We start from the raw sequence: 21,523 nt of genomic DNA, 5'->3' as shown, positions 1-21,523 counted from the left end.
AATCCTAACCCCGACACTGGACCTAGCCCTAACGCTTATCCTAACCCTAACCTACAATCTCACCAACAACCACGTGCCCTAACCTTATTTACATCTCAGCGACCTTGATAAAAACTGAGTTGGCCTTAACAAATAGATCTTGTCCTCCCTCCGTCGGGTATGTTTAGTCTCGTTCATCGAGTCGTTTCATTACAAATGGCACTTCTGACTTGAACGCATTCTGTCACGCGATTCGTGTGCCAATTTTGACATTTTCATTTTGTCTTCAATAGAGAGGTACATGTAGGATAATGCTTAATTGTGGTCAGGTGTTGAGGGGATTGAATAAATGGCAAGAGAGAGAGAGAGAGATAGAGAGGGGGGGGGGGGGGTAACATCCACCCGACACAAACTAGGTCATTTAAAGACTAACATATGGTTCAATTTTATTTCAATTAATCGCTTGCGCGTATTATAGGGGTCTTTAGCAGTGGAAGGGGGCAGGGGGCGCAGGACCTGGAGAAAACCCACGAGGTTGTCACATACAGCCGGGGAATTGAAACCACACCAGTTGACTCAATGACAGGCCTTATGATGCAACGTGCACGCATTAACCATTCGGCCATCCAATCCCAAAATATGACGTCGATCCCTGTGGACGTAGTAATACAAACTGGCGCCTTTTACTCATTTTACGGCTCCGCGTACTATTTTATGTACCCATTTACACCAAATATGACACATTTTATATCCAGATATAATTCAAGCACCTTAACTCTTTTTCTTAATAATTTAAAAAATTGTTTTAGATTAGAATAAAAATATTAGGAGGCAAAAAAAGTTAATATCGAAGACTAATTAAATCGCCCCAATTAGCGTCCAAGTTTGCGAAACGTCATTCTACCAAGAAAGTTGATTTAAAGATAGGTTCCGAGAAAAGTATTTATCGGGTGGTTATTTCCAATAAAAGTATGGCAATTTTGGTATATATGGAAAGTACAGATATCCAATCTTACTAGAAAAATACTGGATTCCCTGAAAAACACCCATAGAGCGTATACTGGACAAAGATGCCAGGGTTCCCCAAATCCAAAGCCCGACGATTAGGAATATCTGCACGCGTGACGTCAAAGGTTGCACGCAGAGATTGATGTACATGTTGATAAACTTTATGAAGAGTTAGACGTACAACACTTTCTGAGATAAAAATCATGGAAAAAGACGCGGGAAGTTGATAATCCTAGAATTTAATTAGGATTCGATATTTGTAATAAATAGTCAGCGATTAAAGACAACATCGTCTTGTGTATGCAATGAATTCTCCTCGGACTTCGTACCCGTAAGTTACGTGACACAAACATGACCTCTTTTGATCGATTTTTTTTATAGCGAGAGTATTACTTGACAATTACAATGCTTTGAGAAAAATTTGAAGCAAATTTATGATAAATTAATTAGTTTGAATATGCTTTTAGGCCAAATATATCATCAAATCACCCAGTTTGTACACGGGAATGTATCGTTAAGTGAGTTACTCGAGTATTCTCATTTCGACTTCACAGTGGTGCACGTATGCGACCATAGAATATAGAGACTTATAATCGAGACTATGACGGTAAAAGACTGGAAATAGAGGCGGTGTGATTCACGTGTTTCGAGAAATTTCTCGTAACGTCTAATTTGTACAAGAAAATAATAACACACGCGCTGTTTATTTGCATGTCCGAAGTTTGAAGCTATCAATTTTATAAATTTCGCAGTTTGAAAAGAAGCACCGGATTTGTGATTTTAGTTTTATTCTCAGACTGAGAAGCCATCATTCATCACTTATCGGTTATCGGCAACATCAAATTACACAAGTCACTATTCACTGAAGCCAAGCTAATTTAGGAAGAAGATTTGAAAGACATTAAGGATTCAGTATAATCTCAATATTTTGAAACTGAAAGGGATTTATTAGATCTATACATAACATATTTATTATAATTTGTTGATTTATTATTTAATATTTGTGCCGGCGTGGTTACTAAAAAAGTATCATCATGTCAGTTGTGGGAATAGATTTTGGTACATATTCCTGTTATATTGGAGCTGCACGGGCTGGTGGAATAGAAACGATTGCAAATGAATATAGTGACAGATGCACCCCGTAAGTAATTGCGTAATGGATATAATTTTCAATGTCTAAAAACTAATTTTGTAAACAACATCTGACATCTTTTTAAAACTGTGCTTAGTATCGCATTCACAAGCAAGCAGCAACAAAAGCAGCAACTGCTTCATGTAAAATAATTAACAAATCTTAATCACAACTTCTTTAAATGAGAGGCACGATATGTAGACAAGATTTATTTTAAATATTTACTATGAGTCACATATTTTCTGCTGAAAAACCAGAGAAACTTGTTGAACTTGATTTGTAGTTTGGTAATCTACCACGTCGTACATGTCAAGTGTGTATATACTGTATACATGTACATGTAGGTGATTTAAAAGACCCATACAATGTATTTTGTAGGTGATATATAGCACAGAAATATCATTATTTATTTGAAAATATAAAGTGTCTGTATGAAGTACTGGTATTAGTAAAATTAGTAAATGAATTAGGTCAGATACATTTCTCAGCTTTAGATTTAAATTCAGCTATTCTAGACTGAAAATTAATTATAATCATTGTTGGTTGCCTTTTCTTGATTATATTTTTATAGATATCACTCTGATACAAAATCAGCATTCAGTTCATCAGGAATTAAAACTGGTTTCTTGCATATGTTGAGTGCAGATTTCACCTCGCGGACAGATTACGCATGCATGAATTTGTCAAATTTCCGTTGATTAATCTACGCGCACAGAGTTATAATGGATTACCACGATGATAATCCGCCTACTCCTACTCGGTATTCACCATGAATCACTGTATTTGTCGCCATTGTCGGAATCGTTTTAATGAATTTTGTCACCGTCAGGTTACTTATACAAGTACGAGCAAGGCAATACAGAAAGAAAAGTATGATCGCACAGTTGATTACCTTCTGCGCGGACGAAGTGGACTCAACACGGCAGCGGAGATTGCAATCTGTTCGAAGGGTGAAGAATGCGTCCAAGACACACATTAAAACATACCACAATTTGATAAACAAAATGTTTAACAATGAAAAATATTTTTAACTGTTTACAATACTCAATAGGCAACCTATGTAATTCTTGTAATAGGCTACTGGGGACTGGGCTAAAGCGTTCCCTGCTGTAGGTTTTGAAAAATGTACGCACTGCTTTATTTTGTATCTTGAACTTGAAGAATATAAATTTATAATATAGTTTTACAATTGTAGTATGATAATGAATATATAATATATGAATGAATTTTTCATACCGGTTTGTTATACAGACGAAAATTACATCATTTACAGTTAGATACAAATGTATAATATAATATGTTTGTGCATGGTATTGGTCATAAGGATTTACATGTATAAGTATATTTTGTTTGATCAAGTTTATTTTGTTTTCAGATCTTACATATCTTTCAACGAAAAAAGTCGATGCATGGGTGTGGCTGCTAAGCAGCAAAGTGTGATGAAATTCAAAAACACAATATCTGGAATAAAACGTCTAATGGGTAGAAAGTTTTCTGACAAACTTGTTCAGTCCGAATTAAAGATACAGTTTCCCCAAAATGAAATAGTGGAAGACTCAAATGGAAATATACTTATTAAGGTACAGTATGGCCGAAATCAAAGTTTAGTATTAATACATGGAGAAATAGTAATATTTATTAAATTCATTCAATCACCGGATTTTATAATTGACATAGATATTCTTGCTGTTTATGTTTTACCATAAATAAAATTCCATTTCATTCAGTAATGGATTTTGCAGTCCTGGTTTGATCTACATAATATAATAAAAATTATGTTTGATTTTGTACTAGTAGGACCCATTTGTAATTACCAAATGTACCCATGATACAATATAAATCTTAACCAAATATTGAAATATTTCAGGTGGATTATTTGGGTGAAAATCAAAAGTTCAGTCCAGAACAATTAACAACCATGTTGTTTACTAAATTGAAATTAACTGCTGAAGCTGCTTTAAAAACCAAAGTTGTTGATGTTGTTATATCAGTAAGTACATCTGTTCTCATGTTTATAATTGTAATATAAGCTTATTAGATATGAATAGCTGTGTTTTAACACTAAATCTACCGCACAGTTGACGCTTAGGCTGTGTTAAATTAATTCTGCGTTTCGGATCAACCGCGCACGTAGCTCTCACATCGTCAAATGGTTGTGTTGATTTTCTACGCGGTACTTTGTGTTGTGTTTTGATTTCGGCAGCTCTGCGCGCGTACCTATCCACACAGAACATTCTTCACTATCGAACACACGCCTGTCTATTTTAGGCGACATAACGCACATTTTTAATTTACACGCATAAATATTGGTTTAAAAAAATAAAATAATATCGTAATTTGTATACAGAAAGATTTGAAAACAAATCACGGTCATAAATTTAAAACGTTATTACATTACTCCATGTGTCAGCACGCGAACTCTCGCTGCCACGCTGTCCTTGGTTACATGTGTACATAGACTTGTTTGTCCTGACACGCGCCGACTTCTAATAACAGTTTAACGGACTGGACAATTTTTATTTCATTTACTATTATTTCCGGTACAGCGCGACTTATTTCAACTTGCCTACAACTTCCATCATGGCAGATTCGGTGGCGGTAGACACTGGTGAAAACACCCTCCTAAATCTACAAATATCGGTGCTGCCAGAGAAAATAAAGGCACTGCAGTGGACCGTTGTAGAAACTCCATATGATTACACTTAGTGATCTTAAAGAGGCTTTGTGTTGAAAAAATGTGTGTTGTGTTAAAAATTGGGAGGTGTGTTGTGTTGACCTCCCTCCCTCATTGAATTCTGGAGACCCTAAAACCCGAAATACAGAATTAATTTAACATGGCCTTACGGTTAGGCCTGCGATCCATTCACTTAATCTGATATGTACGTTTGTTTGTGATTTCCGCGTATTGTGTCTTGTTTGTATAGTTGTTTAGTGTAATTGTGTGTGGTGCAGTCCCTCTGCACTTACTATTAGGAACAAGGCCATATTGATTACAGTCATTGACAATTTGTATCAATATTAAATTTTTGTTTTAAAGGTACCATCATATTGTACTGATGTTGAAAGAAGAGCCTTCCTAGATTCTTGTCAGATGGCTGGTTTAAATTGTTTACGTTTGTTTAACGATACCACAGCCAGTAAGTTATCTAACATTTAAAATAAATGATTCTTTGAAAATTGTAATTTAATTTCAGTATATGTGACATGTATAGTATTGTTCATAAAATGACTGAATTGGTTTGGATTGTCTGCTATATGGTCATCTTTCTTCTAACAGTGACCGAAATATGTTTGCTATGCCGTTCATAAAATCAGGGCAATTTAAAAATAAAATGAAATTGACTATTTTAATTAATTTTAATTTTCAAACATCACATTTTTAATTAAATGTTATGTTTTGTATATCATCGTTTATTTTTTTTTGTTTTTTTTTTTTCTAGTTGCCCTATCTTATGGTATTTATAAACAAGACTTGCCAGCAGAAAATGAGAAAGCTCGTAATGTGGTAATAGTTGATATGGGATATTCATCACTGCAAGTTTCTATTTGTTCATTCCAAAAGGGAAAGTTAAAGGTAAGAAGGATCATTCAGTGAAAAAAATATTGTGTTGTAAGAATCCCAAGATACACAGGTTATCATTGATAAATTGCATTGTTAACCTTTCTATTGGGATCCAATCAATTTTTTAATACTGACTACATTTGCATTAACAGGTTTTGGCAACTTCAAATGATCCTGATTTGGGTGGCAGGAACTTTGATCATTTATTACTTAAACAGTTTGCAGAGGAATTCAAGGTTAAGTACAAAATTGATGTGATGTCGCGTCCAAAGGCTTATATAAGACTTGCACAAGAATGTGAAAAACTGAAGAAATTAATGAGTGCCAATACACAGAAAATTCCTCTCAATATAGAATGTTTGATGGATGATAAAGATGTTTCATCTGGCATGGATAGGTGAGTAACTGTGAATGAAAATTCAAATATTATTGACACTTGACTGAATTATGGAAGTTCATTTTAAACCGACATGTGCTACAAAATATCAACTCTTTAAACATTTTTTCATTTATATTCTCCAACATTTAAATGTGGTCGTAAAATGTTGTGATATCCATGGTTATTCCATCTGTCTCGCATCTACAATTACTTCTGGACACTCTAGTGGCAAAAGTTTATCGGCTGTGTATGGGCTTGTCAACAAGTTAGAACATGGTACTTGTAACCCGATTGTTCCGGTTAATACTGATAACAATCTTATAAAGTTAGAATTTAAAGGAGAATAGGTGAAAGCACTGATGTATGCACAAAACTATGTTTGTCGATGTTGCCATCATAGAGAATAAAGATTGACACATATAGTCTCAAATTGACCCAAATATTGTATGGATGAGAATCAGTTATATTTCACACAAAATAATTAGTTTTCCTCCATACATTGTCTTAAAATGTTGGTTAACCATAATGAAGTCTAAAATGGTTTCAAATTAATGAGTACATATTGAATATAATGAATTATCAATTGATAATTATGTTCTTGTATATTTTTTTTTTAGAGCTACATTTGAAGAATTGGCTAGTAATGCTGGTCTGTTGACAAGAGCAGAGACTACCATGCGAGCGATTCTAGATTATTCTAGTAAGTATCAACATCTACCGACTTAGATTCTGTCAGATTTTAAAAGAGGCCCATCAAAAGATTTCAGTGAATATCATAAGTGACGCTGGGTTGTGTTGACAATATCCTTTATATTGTCTGCAGTGGTTTTAGCCTTATTTAACATTGATGTAATTGCATATATTGAATATAACATTAATTGCATATAATTTCTAAGTGAGTGTGACAATATCTTTATTTTTGTTTATAGATGTGAAATTAGGTGATATACATTCAGTGGAGATAGTTGGTGGTTCTAGTCGTTTACCCTGTATTAAAGCTTTAGTTACACAAATATTTGGTATGGATGCAAGTACTACATTAAATGCTGATGAAGCTGTTGCTAGAGGATGTGCATTACAGGTAGGATTAAAATTCTTTCTCTTACGTTTACTTATGCTTTTATCCTAAGTTAGGCTATTGCAGATATGCCCTTAACTCATGGTTTTCTAACGTGGGTGTCAGATCATCACTGGTTTTCTGACTTGGGTGTCATATCATCACTGGTTTTCTGACTTTGATGTCAGATCATCACTGGTTTTCTGACTTGTGTGTCAGATCATCACTGATTTTCTGACTTGGGTGTCACACAGTTTGAGTCTAGATCGTACGTGGTTATCATAACTATAAATTATGTTGACGATTAATACTATGTAATTGTACATGTATTAAAATACTGATTCATGATTTTATAATCTTCATTTCAGTGTGCTATATTGTCACCAACTTTCCGTGTACGAGATTTTAGTATCACAGATTGTCAGCCCTACTCAATTACACTACATTATACTGGATGTATAGAAGACGAGAAGTATGTAATTATATAAACTAGTCACTGTGTTTAATCAGATGAATCATCTCCCTTCAGTAAATATCACATTAAATGTCTTCATTCTTCACTGTTAACTTGTTTACTATGTTGTTGTTTTGTCTTAAGAAATGTTTCATTCAATGTCAGTTGTATGTTCTAATTGTTTTTTTGGTTTTTCTTTTCAGTTCATTAGAAGTATTCTCTAGATTCCACGCCATACCATTCTCTAAGATGTTGACATTTTATCGTAAAGAGCCATTTGAATTAACGGCCAGATATACTCACATCAATGATGTACCTTATCCTTCTCCTGAAATAGGTATGAGACCATGCTCTATTTTTTTCAGCCACATTTTATTAGTCTATGTCTGGCTGGTGTTCAGTCTTTGAGAAATCTAGCTGTCAGTAAATTTGCATGTGAGGAAATTCTAACCAGTAACCAGTGTATTTTTCTGGGTATAAATAGATGCATTTTTCCGTGGAAGTTTAGGCATGCCCTTATACTCTACATCAACTGATATGTGGAATAGACAAAGAATACTTTTCAGCCTTTGGCCATCCTCTAAAATTACTTATACTAGTAGTACACAAGAGTTATATTCCCTAAAAATCACTGGAGAATTTGGCAAGATGGGTTTTTTTTACACATTCTTATTTAAATTTCAGGTACTTTCAAAGTGAATAACATTGTACCTCAGGCTAATGGTGACAGTTGTAAAGTTAAGTTGAAGGTTCGAATTAACAACCATGGTACATTTGTCATACCCTCGGCCAGTATGTATGAAAAATGTGAAAGTGAAGATGATACAAAAGAATCTATGGATGTTGATGTTGATAAGAAAGTAGAAGAAAGTAATAGTGATCAATCTATGAAGAGTGAATCTGCTTTTGATGGAGAGGTAGGAGTTAGGTTTATATATCTTCTGTAAAAGAGGAAGTTTTTATACACCCACATTTTCATGTGGATGTATATTGTCGCCACCCCTGTCTGTCCGTGTGTCTGTCCATCCGTTAACATTTGTTTGTGGACACTCTACAGGTCACAATTTATATCTGATTTTGACGAAATTTGAAATATGGGTTGATCTCCCAAAGATCCTGGATTATGGCCCCTTGCATGGCAACCGCTAATAGAACATTGTCTTAGGAAAACTCTTTATATTTCTGGTTCGCTAGCCGGGAGTTTGGGTGTTGATCCTTGCATTGGCCGAGACAGTTAATCCAGATTTTCCGGCGTTGTTCCCCCCTTGTCGGTGATGAAGGACAGAGTGCCTGACAAGGACAGCTGTCTAGTTGTTAGGATGGGATGGGATGGAAAACCAATGTCCCTTGTACACATTGGCATGTACGTAAAAGATCCCTTGACAGTTGGAATTCGATATAAGAGTAGGCCGTAGTGCCACTGTCCGGGCATAATTTCCCTCATAGCACACTGTATGGCGTTTGCCCATCTTTCATTTCTTTTGAGCTCGACAACTTTGATTCTAATTGAGTAATAATGGTGAAATTTGGCATGTATCATTACATCAACACCATAACTAAGTCTGATAATGTGCATTTCCTATATTAAAAAATGTATCTAATTACTTTTTTTTTTTGGCGGAGGACATCAGCATCACTGTTGGCTTGTTTGATTCTGTTTTTTTTGTTAGTCTCAAAGTGTCATAAATAAAGTTGAAAGGATGTTAAAGTTAGACATTCTATTTATTTGTAGACACCCATGCAGACTGACAGTAGTCAAAGTGAAAATGAAGTGCCACCTAAAGATGAAGCCACTACTAAAGAAACTGAATCAAATACAGTTAATGGAAATGAAGAGAAAAAGGTTCAGATATAATATTATAATGATAATGAATATTTTACAGATGTCTTTTTAAGTTGATTATGGTACTTGTATTTGTAAAATATATCAATAGTATCGTATTATTTGGGGTATAAGTTGAAACTTTTCTCTGTGTAATAGATCATATTCTAGTGTCTTCTAAATTATCAACAAAAAGATACGAGATATTGTTTCAGGGCTGCTTGGACATCATGGACGACTGACTATGTTTTGTTGTCTGATAGTCATCTTAAATTCAACAAAGACATGTGCATGGATCAAGGTTTTAAAAAAAAAAAAAAAAAAAAAAATTGACATCTAGGAATTGTTTTCTCTCTTAAACTGTTGCTCTGTACGAATAAAAAATGGTGGTTGAGGCCTAATATATAAATAAAATTTGGTTCAAATGGACCAAGAGCAAAAATTGGAGATTATTCAAATTAGTCTCTGACATTAATTTATATTATGGGCTTTTTTTTTGTTGACTTGCATCTGCACAGTAATAGACTAGAATAAAACCGGATACAAGATTGTTAATCATTCGTCTTACACAATACTTCAACTGATCTGTAGGTGAAGATTGTAAAATAAGATGATTAGACTTGAACTCCACATTATACTCTACATTAACTTATACCCAGTTAAATATACTATATTTAATAACCTTGTTATATAATTGATAGGAAGAAGACAAGAAAAGTAATAAGAAAGCTAAAAAGACAACGAGAAGTATTGATCTACCTATAGAATCTAGATTTAACCAAATTCCTAAACAACAACTCAATCATCTTATAGAAAAAGAGGTAAGTATTCTATGATAGATCAAGTCATTAAGAGAAATATATAACCAGAAAAAAATTATCTTTACTACCAATTAGAGGTAATTTTATACGCCCACATTGAAATGAGAAACTTCCAATCAATAGAAACAGGTAATACAAACCAATTACAGAAGGTTTGATGGGATCAGTTTTGACTGTCAGAATGATGCATTTGATATTCAGATCAGATGATATACAATAATTAATAGAATACAATATCAAAATGTTGTATATTGTCGTCGCCCCATCCGGAATTCACAATTGGTTGTGAACGCTCTAGGGGCTGAAGTTAATATCTGATTGACTTTAAAGTTATACACGGTGTTTAAGTTCTTTAGATGGAGAAGCCTGCTGATTTTCAATGATTTCTGATAATTACTGCCAGAGTTAGGCCCTCGAAAACTTTCGCTAAAATCTTGGTTCAGGGTGGATCAATTTGACTGAAATTTTCAGCAAATTCACCTTTACATTATCTAGTTTTTAACTATTATAGTGAAAACTGCCAGCTCTTTATCTAATTTCCCATAATGTATCTTTAATGCATTGTTACTCGATTTTAGTGTGTTATAAATGTTTCATTACCAACAAAAGTAAAAATATGTGATAACTCTTGTTGAGTGCCATGACGATTTAGCTGCTGTGGGCGTATATTTTGTTGCCTGGCAACCCATCTTTTCTTTGGTTCTGCTCCAATGGCTGACTCAGAAAGCTTGAATGCAAGACACAAGGTATACCCAATCCTTTGCCACTTGTTCAATGGGTTAACATGATTTTTGTCCCCCGCCTTTCGAAGAAAGCAGGGGACTATTAAAATGGGTTCGTCCGTCTGTCTGTCTGTCTGTCTGTCTGTCTGTCTGTCTGTCTGTCTGTCTGTCTGTCTGTCTGTCTGTCTGTCTGTCTGTCTGTCTGTCTGTCTGTCTGTCTGTCTGTCCGTCCGTCCGTCCGTCCGTCCGTCCGTCCGTCCGTCCGTCCGTCCGTCCGTCCGTCCGTCTGTCCGTCCGTCTGTCTGTCCGTCACACTTTTTGGGACACAATAACTCTCTTCCTAATTGAGCTAGAATGTTCAAACTTGGTGTATGTGTTTATTAGGTCAATGCCTTGATGGAGTTCGAAGATGAGCATTTTCCGCTTAGGGTAAGCAGAGATAAGCAATTTGATTGGTTGATGCTTTGGGACACGATAACTCTCTTCCTAATTGGGCTAGAATGTTCAAACTTGGTGTATGTGTTGATTAGGTCAATGCCTTGATGGAGTTCGAAGATGAGCATTTTCCGCTTAGGGTAAGCAGAGATAAGCAATTTGATTGGTTGATGCTTTGGGACACGATAACTTTTAATTGAGCTAGAATGTTCAAACTTGGTGTATGTGTTTATTAGGTCAATGCCTTGATGGAGTTCGAAGATGAGCATTTTCCGCTTAGGGTAAGCAGAGATAAGCAATTTGATTGGTTGATACTTTGGGGCACGATAACTCTCTTCCTAATTGAGCTAGAATGTTCAAACTTGGTGTATGTGTTGATTAGGTCAATGCCTTGATGGAGTTCGAAGATGAGCATTTTCCGCTTAGGGTAAGCAGAGATAAGCAATTTGATTGGTTGATGCTTTGGGACACGATAACTTTAGTTCTAATTAAGTGAGATTGATGAAACTTGGTGTATAGATTTATTATATGAATACCTTAACTAAGTTCGATAATGAACATTTTTTGCTGAGGGTAAGCAGAGTGATAAGCAATTTGATTGGTAGAAACTTTGGAACACAATAACTCTCCTTCTAATTGAGGTAGAATGTTCAAACTTGGCATAGGTGTCTATTAGGTGAATGTTTAAACTTGATGTATATGTAGATGTTCATTAGGTGAATGTCTTGACTGAGTTCAATAATTAACATTTCGAGCTGAAGCTAAGCAGAGCTAATCGATTTCATTTGTCGATGGTTTGGGACAACATAATCTTGATTCTATCTGATAGAGAGTGATGAAACTTAGTGAAAAAAATAAATGTGCGATTAATTAATATGTGTCATCTATTTATTTTGCAATTTCGGCGGGGGACATCAGCCTTACTGTTGGCTTGTCTTGTTAGTTTTTGGTTTGACATGTGATTAGGCCAACTTATTCAGGATCCTCCTTAGAGATATTTTGATACCTTCTGTTTGTCTCCATTTTTCCGGTGAATTTTGTTGTTTCTGGACACTGTTTACATTATGGTGAATGGAAATTTACTGATATATTAATGCAAGTATCAATATTTGTAAAATTATATCTGATATCTGAATTATCACCATTCACTAGACATTGAGTGATTCCTAACTACTTGAATAATTGATGTATGTTTTATTATATAATAGAATCAGCTGATAATGCAGGATAAATTAGAGAAAGAAAGATTAGATTCGAAAAATGCAGTAGAAGAATATGTATATGATATGAGAGATAAAATAAGTGGACAATATGAACAATATGCTAAGGAAGATGTAAGTAAATTATTAAATTTTAATATTATGCTAATATATGATTATTAGTCCCCAGAAAATATTTTAATTTGTTTTTGAGATGTTTGATTAAAATATGATATATAGCAGAGTTACAGATAAATTTCGTTTGTTGGATTTATTTAACTAAATATGGTCATTTGTTGACTTAAAATCAGTTAAAATTCTGTTTTCCTGAATTATATTGGGTTAAACTTTGAGGAATTTGAATGAAAATATTGAGCCATTTTGAAACTGATTGTCAGAATTGGTTCTATGTCCTCCATGTCTGATGTATAATGAGTGACTAATAAAACAAAATACAGAACTTATATCCCTGATTAATTAATAATAAAACTGACTCCATTTCTTCAAAAAGTTATCCCATAGTTGTGTGGTACAAAAAAATTGTTAAAAATCTTTCATACAGAATTTTATCTACCAAAGTAAGTGTGGGATTTCCCCTTTTAAATTGATGATTAAGTTATTGTATTGTTGGTTACAGGATCGTAATGCATTGACCCTAAGATTAGAAGATACAGAGAATTGGTTATATGAAGATGGTGAAGATGTCAATAAACAAGTATATATTGATAAATTAAAGGAAATCAAGGTATTTACTACAAACTTAGTATTTTAAATTTGAAAATTTCTTTTGGAAAAAAAAAAAATATTGATAGGTAGTTGACTTTGTTTCATTTCTGTAAATTATTAGATAAAATAGTCTAATTGAAGAGCTAATTGAAATTATCTACTATATTTAACATAGCCTGTATTCTTCATTTTACAAATAATGTTCAATAGACAGAATGACCCTTTTCCCCTTCATTGACAGCTTTCAAAACCAGATTTAGTATTACAGTTATCTGTACCTTTATAGACATTTAGACTGTTATGGAATAGGGAAGAAAAGTTGACATATTAAAGGGGTAGGGGACTGTGGTGGCTCAGTGAGTAAGACATTGGCTCGCTAGCATGCTAGTCTCAGGTTAGCTCCTGGTGTTTACCACGCAAATTCATCAGGATTCGTCTTGTAAGTGGTGCACGACTGAGGACCCAACAAGGACAGTTGTCTAGTCAGTCGGGTGGGACGGAAAAGAACCCTTGACGACTGGAATTCAATATAAGAGAAGGTTGTATTGCTGCTGTCTGAGCAAAATTTCCCTCATTTCAAAAACACTGCATGGCATTCGACTGTCTTCATTTCGGTCAGTGCAGAAAAGTAGGACGTTAAACCCCATTTTATTTGATTTATTATACAATAAGTATAGTTGTTTATTAATATTTACAGAATCTTGGTGATCCTATTGTACATCGTTATCAAGAAGCACAGGTACGACCAGCTGTATTTGAAGAACTAGCAAAAACTATATTTCATTACAGAAAATTCCTTGATGCTTGGGCTAACAAGGTAAATAAATTATTTTATAATCTGAGTGTAGTAAAATATGTCTTTCAATCAACAAGCTGTATCAATAGTTATATTACTACCCACTGTGACCTTTCTAAAGACCTAGTAAAATCTATGACCTTCCTAAAGAGCTAGTAAAATCTGTTTTAGTGTAACACAATAAGTACTGAACACTATATATTTATATATATATTAAGATGACAGTTCACAAACATGGTCAAATTGTCTCTTCAACTGAATGATTACCGGTACCAAACCCAACCAGAATGGTAATATCTTTTGGGTGGGTTATGGAAGAGGATTGTTCAAACACTTCTATAGATGTAAAAATAAGACCTAATATGATTTCCTAATGTTAAACTAAAGACGCTCCTGCGTCACTAAAATGAGCTCCATGGCCTGTTTTTATTTCAATACAATAAAAAGGGTCTCATTAATTACTGATGTAATTGTTTCCCTGGGTTACAGGAACTTTTCAAAATATTTGAATGAATGAAATAGGCTGTTATCAAATATACTATTCAAAAAAAGTAGGGGATATTTGATTTTTAAGTGTTATTAAAGTCACCTAATGAAACTGACGAAGAAACAAATGACAAAATGAAATGAAGTTCACATTCATCGATTTATTCCAAATGATCGTTAGACTAAGTAAGGCACAGACTGACCATTATAAGGGTAAAATGATACCCGGGGTCAAACAGCAAAGTTACCACAGCATCACAACCAAGTCAGTAACGGGTAAATCCTCCTCTGTTTGCCAAACAAGCATTGATCCCACGTGGCATACTCCTAATGAGACGTCTAAGGTCATTTTGGTCCAGATTGTCCCATTCCTGTTGCAACGCAGCAGCAAGTTCTTGGACATTGGCAGGATGTTGTTGACGTTGACGTAACCTCTGTCCAAGCATGTCCCAGACATGCTCGATGGGGGAGAGGTCGGGACTCAGTGCTGGCCAAGGTAATGTGGTGATGTTCTGTTGTTGGAGGTAACCTGTAACGAACCTGGCCCTGTGACCTCTTGCGTTGTCATCCTGGAAGATGAAACGGCGGCCATGACGTCGTGCGAACGGCACAACATGGACTGCCAAGATGTTGTCCCGGTAGTACTGGCCTGTAACACGCCCTGCAACAACATGTAAAGCCGTTCTTCCAGCAACAGTGATGCCTCCCCACACCATAACAGAACCACCCCCAAATCGATCATGTCTGATGACGTTAACGTCTTGGAAGCGCTCGTTATGACGTCGCCACACCCTCCTACGTCTGTCCAAAAAATCAACAGTGAACCTTGACTCATCTGAAAACATCACATTGCTCCAGCGTCGATTATCCCAGTGTTGACGATCCCTACACCAACAACGTCTTGCCTGAATGTGATGATCTCTCAAACAAGGGATCACGCGAGGACGTCGGGCGCGAAGGTGACCCCTATGCAGTCGATTCCGAATCGTCTGGCCATTCACTCTCACACCAGTGTCTGTTTGAAGACGAGCGCTGATCTGATTTGCTGTGATGACACGATTTCTCAAGGCCAAGGTACGGATAAATCGATCCTGGGCTTGAGTTGTCGCCCTTGGTCGACCTGAGCGTGGTCTGTCCTGTACAGATTGTGTATCACGGTATCTGGACCATAGCCTGCTTATGACAGACTGAGAAACATTCATCGTCCGCGCCACAACCGCCTGTGTTGTGCCGATCTGTAGCATGCCAAGGGCACGTAACCTTTCATTTTGGGTAAGCCGACGCATATCAAAATTTGTTTTCTGGTCACTAAAACAATTAAACTGATGTTTCCACCCTGGAATTCAATGCCACAATGACTGTAACATTCAAAGTCAGAGTCGTGCAAATCTTGGGTTGGACCCCCATGATGATCCCAAGCATCACCTGCATTCCATGCGGTAGCTATTGGTGCGTTTGGGCGTCACATGTAACTGGAAATGTTTCTTCTGTTAGGTTCTATAGTGACTTTTTTCGTAGTCATTTGCATATTTTAGTATTATGCCCCCAAAATCAAATATCCCCTACTTTTTTTGAATAGTATATGCAACCCTGGTAAATGTTATTGACAATTGTAAATTATACTGGATAATCCTACATTCAACAATGTTTATTAGAATGTTATTTAGCCCAGTTGTGATCCTACGACCAAGTAAAACACAAAAAACATAAATCCCTCCCCCCTACTTATGATTATTTTTGGAAGGATTGTGTGAGAACCAAGATATTTATTTTGTGTGGCCTTAGTGTAGATATCAATAGCTTCCAGACGTTCACTGAATATATACTATTCAAAAAAAGTAGGGGATATTTGATTTTTAAGTGTTATTAAAGTCACCTAATGAAACTGACGAAGAAACAAATGACAAAATGAAATGAAGTTCACATTCATCGATTTATTCCAAATGATCGTTAGACTAAGTAAGGCACAGACTGACCATTATAAGGGTAAAATGATACCCGGGGTCAAACAGCAAAGTTACCACAGCATCACAACCAAGTCAGTAACGGGTAAATCCTCCTCTGTTTGCCAAACAAGCATTGATCCCACGTGGCATACTCCTAATGAGACGTCTAAGGTCATTTTGGTCCAGATGGTCCCATTCCTGTTGCAACGCAGCAGCAAGTTATTGGACATTGGCAGGACATTGTTGACGTTGACGTAACCTCTGTCCAAGCATGTCCCAGACATGCTCGATGGGGGAGAGGTCGGGACTCAGTGCTGGCCAAGGTAATGTGGTGATGTTCTGTTGTTGGAGGTAACCCGTAACGATCCTGGCCCTGTGACATCTTGCGTTGTCATCCTGGAAGATGAAACGGTGGCCATGACGTTGTGCGAACGGCACAACATGGACTGCCAAGATGTTGTCCCGGTAGTACTGGCCTGTAACACGCCCTGCAACAACATGTAAAGCCGTTCTTCCAGCAACAGTGATGCCTCCCCACACCATAACAGAACCACCCCCAAATCGATCATGTCTGATGACGTTAACGTCTTGGAAACGCTCGTTTCGACGACGCCACACCCTCCTACGTCTGTCAAAAAAATCAACAGTGAACCTTGACTCATCTGAAAACATCACATTGCTCCAGCGTCGATTATCCCAGTGTTGACGATCCCTACACCAACGACGTCTTGCCTGAATGTGATGATCTCTCAAACAAGGGATCACGCGAGGACGTCGGGCGCTAAGGTGACCCCTATGCAGTCGATTCCGAATCGTCTGGCCACTCACTCTCACACCAGTGTCTGAAGACGAGCGCTGATCTGATTTGCTGTGATGACACGATTTCTCAAGGCCAAGGTACGGATAAATCGATCCTGGGCTTGAGTTGTCGCCCTTGGTCGACCTGAGCGTGGTCTGTCCTGTACAGATTGTGTATCACGGTATCTGGACCATAGCCTGCTTATGACAGACTGAGAAACATTCATCGTCCGCGCCACAACCGCCTGTGTTGTGCCGATCTGTAGCATGCCAAGGGCACGTAACCTTTCATTTTGGGTAAGCCGATGCATATCAAAATTTGTTTTCTGGTCACTAAAACAATTAAACTGATGTTTCCACCCTGGAATTCAATGCCACAATGACTGTAACATTCAAAGTCAGAGTCGTGCAAATCTTGGGTTGGACCCCCATGATGATCCCAAGCATCACCTGCATTCCATGCGGTAGCTATTGGTGCGTTTGGGCATCACATGTAACTGGAAATGTTTCTTCTGTTAGGTTCTATAGTGACTTTTTTCGTAGTCATTTGCATATTTTAGTATTATGCCCCAAAAATCAAATATCCCCTACTTTTTTTGAATAGTATATATTATAAACAATCAACAATCCAGTCTCCTGTGTATTGTTATACATTATTATTAGCTTATTACGGTCATTCAAGTTTGACCCTTTCATTTATACTCTCTTTAAAATGATTTTGCAGGATGAAAAATATAATCATATAGAAAAGGTGGACGCTGATAAAGTTGATAAATGTTGTAAAGAGAAGATGGAGTGGTATGAAAAACATTTGAATCTACAAAATCAAAAAGCTTTACATGAAGATCCTCCGATACTTTCTAGTGAGATAAATGATCAAAGAAAGGTGGGTATATTACTTTATATACTTACTTTAAACACTGAATTATTAGGCATTCAGGAGCCACGGTCGCTAAGTGGGATGGCTAAGTGGGTAAGATGCTGGCTCGCTAGCCTGGAGGTCGCGTGAGAAAGTTCATTGGGATTGTCCGGCGTGGTTTCCCCTTGTTAGTGGTGCAGGATGGAGGGCCTGACAAGAACAGCTGTCTAGTCCTTCGAATGGGATGATGAACCGAGGACCCGTGTATACATTGGCGTGCACGTAAAAGATCCCTTGGCAGTTGGAATTTAATATGAGTAGGCCATGGTGCCGCTGCCCGGGCAACATTTCCCTCACAGCACACTGTATGGCGTATGCCCGTCTTCATTAGCCCAGTCGGAGTAGGATTTTAAACCCCCATTCCATTTCATTTCATTAGCCATTCTGTTGATTGTCCCATCATGACATTCGTTGATCTTTATTTCAATGTAAAAGAATTAAAATTTATTGTTTTGTTTTATATAGAAAGCCAAGCAAACGAGTATTAATGTTTTCACACCATTAAATATCCCAACAAACAATTTAACTCAGAAATTGAAATTATGACTTAACATCTAATTATGATATTTCAGAAACAAACAAATTATAAGGGCACTGTAGATTACAGACTTAGGTTACAATTATTTTTATGAATATTTTTATTATAAACAGGGACTTGATGCTGTATGTAAATCAATTGTAAATAAATCTAAACCGAAAGTAGAACCACCAAAAGAAGAAAAGAAAGAAGAGAAGAAGGAGGAGGGTAAAGCTGGTGGTGATATTAAAGAGACTCCTGTAGACGGTACATCAGATGTTAAACCAGAAACTAATAACACACCAGATATGGATATAGATTAACATATCATGATTGTCTTTATTCTAGTACTATCATATTTGTTTTTAATTTGGTTAAGAATTTCCTCGAGCTTGTCCTTGCTATGTCTGAATTGCATCACTATTTTGTTCTGCTAGTCAGTAAAAACAAAATTTATAGCCCATTAGCACTATTTCTTGTAATAATTATCTTATGTATAGTTATCATAACATTGAATTAATCTGTGTTTAGGGTCAATGCAGAATAAAAGATGCCTTCCTTGCGGACAGCTTTTTTTTTGTTTTGGGTGGGGGTGGTATCCTAACCACCAATAAAAAAAATGATTTTTCTGCTCTCAAGTTCATACTACCAAGAGAATCTAAAATTTGAAGTCACAGTTAAATTAGTTATAATTTAGTCAACATCTTTTTTTCTGTACCGCCCTTAGTTTATCTCAGTGTTAAGGGAGTGGCTACTAAAGGTCACCACAACGGTAAAGATCTGATATATTACGATATAGTTAAACATACAACTTGTTATAATTTAATCACCATATTGAGTACTATATAGAAAGACTGTAGAAACTGTTGAGAAACTAGAAGTGCTATAAATCTCTGGTTGATAAACTAGAAAGGATATAAATCTTTCTTGTATGTAAATATTTAGAAGAGTTTATTGGTCAGTTGTGGTTACAAGATCCTGTTAATATTATTTACAACAATATTCAGCTGACCAGATTAAATGTTGTCCATGTAATGCTGTTCAAACAATACTATAAAAAAAAATTGTAATGAATTAAATATATAAGTAATTATAATGAAGCATATACCCAAGTTTTGTAATGTACTGTCATTATTCAAATGATATTTCATTTCTTTCATAAATAAATATAAATCATTCTTTTCATCTATTTATTTGATAAAATTTGTGTTTAATAATGGTTACATGTTGTTTAAGATGTATTCCTATGACAGCCAAGGTACTTATTCCATTGTATACAAACCAACGATTGTAATAAGAATGTGAATAACTATAACACAACCCAGCTGCACATCAATTACAATTTAATGCCTAGCCACGTTTTTAAGAAGGAATTTCAATCGATACATTTCCTGTTCCCAGACATTGATTGTCATTTACCACGGGTTAATCAAAATATAAGCCATAGATTATTTCCTAGCTTGTATAAGTCAAATTAACAAGGGGTTCCAGCAAAAGATTCTACCCATCATGGTGGTATACCAGAGGATATGAAACGTTACAAAAATTTCAATTCATCATGTCTTTGTTAATACTGAACGGAGTTTTGATAATATTGCAGTTTGCAAGGGATTCATGTCCCTCAAATTGTTGATCAGTGGCATGAATTAAGCATAGAAAAAACTTTTTTGGGGGGGGATGGGGGCGAGCCAAAGGACGATTTAATTATCCTCAAAGGATATATATCTTGAACATTGAAATCAGTATTTCATGGTATTATCATTTGCAGAGAATATATCAAGAACTATTTATTGTAAATTTTCTTTGAAATTTGTATAGTGGATATATGTATAGCATTGTATTATGGTACTGCATTTATAAATACAGACAGAATATACAACATATTAGTAAGCACACATTACTACTGCACACCATAAAGTCAAAAATAAGATCAATAAATTTTGAATTCATCCTCCATTTTGTTGATATTTACTTGTTGAATAGTGTTAAGTTTCTTCTTGATCATAATAAACTACATACCATTATTACTGTATTACATTGTGTAATATTTGTTAACTCAACATCTGGGTATCTGCGTAGTGCCCCGCAAAATTTCCCTCATAGCACACTGTATGCCTGTCTCAGTTAGCCCAGTCAGAGCAGAACAACAAACCCTAATTTCATTTGTTTTTCCCTTTTCATTCTCGTACTATTCCACTAACTTCTGGGTCCACCCACATGGTTTTTACGAATTCCAATTATCTGCCCTTGATTCTACAAACCAGCCTTAGTGTCATTGTTTACGTTCACCACAATAATCTTAGTTGCAATAAAATGCAAGTTACTTCCCCCTTCTCACACTCAATTGGTCAGTAAAGGCTTCGATATTTATGGTAGGCTAAATGAACGGCAACCAACGACAAATTGCCAGGCAATGAAGCATACGCCTACAGCAGCTAAATCGTCCAAGCGGTCACATATATGTTCTTTTCTAGGGAATGGGAGGTTTTGCAAGACACTAATATCAATTTCATAGACATAGAATGATAACTTTTGTCGTTAGAGCCATAACTCTAGAAGTAATCAACAGAAATTGCCGACATTCAATAGGTTCCTTCAATTTACAAACCTGAATTATGCATATAAATTTCATACAGGTTGATTGATAGATGGTTTACGAGATTAAAGTCAAACAAGTGCCACAACTCTAGAATTTATAAACAGAAAGTGAAGCAAGGAAAATAACTCTAGAAGTAACTCTGGAAATGTGGTCATATACATGTACA

General features: G+C 35.9%; 1 protein-coding gene across 2 annotated transcripts; it reads left to right on the top strand.

The window, feature by feature from the left end:
* Nucleotides 1-1,589: 1,589 nt before the first annotated feature.
* LOC126830387 (heat shock 70 kDa protein 4) lies at nt 1,590-20,790 on the top strand. 2 transcript variants are annotated; one of them, XM_050560771.2, is made up of 18 exons: nt 1,590-2,128; nt 3,495-3,699; nt 3,987-4,109; nt 5,157-5,256; nt 5,560-5,693; nt 5,834-6,078; nt 6,678-6,760; nt 6,990-7,141; nt 7,486-7,589; nt 7,775-7,908; nt 8,256-8,488; nt 9,304-9,414; nt 10,095-10,214; nt 12,580-12,705; nt 13,208-13,315; nt 13,994-14,113; nt 18,047-18,208; nt 18,893-20,790. In XM_050560771.2, the coding sequence occupies exons 1-18, from the start codon at nt 2,022-2,024 to the stop codon at nt 19,079-19,081; spliced, it is 2,556 nt and encodes an 851-aa protein (XP_050416728.2). In that variant the 5' UTR covers nt 1,590-2,021; the 3' UTR covers nt 19,082-20,790. The 2 variants fall into 2 exon arrangements, with proteins under 2 accessions (XP_050416728.2, XP_055958994.1); XM_056103019.1 differs by lacking the exon at nt 9,304-9,414.
* Nucleotides 20,791-21,523: the final 733 nt, after the last annotated feature.

Source organism: Patella vulgata, chromosome 8 (genome assembly GCF_932274485.2).
Source record: "Patella vulgata chromosome 8, xgPatVulg1.2, whole genome shotgun sequence".
Lineage (NCBI taxonomy): Eukaryota > Metazoa > Mollusca > Gastropoda > Patellidae > Patella > Patella vulgata.
Note: the sequence above shows the minus strand (reverse complement) of the source record. Positions and strands in the feature narration are given on the sequence as shown.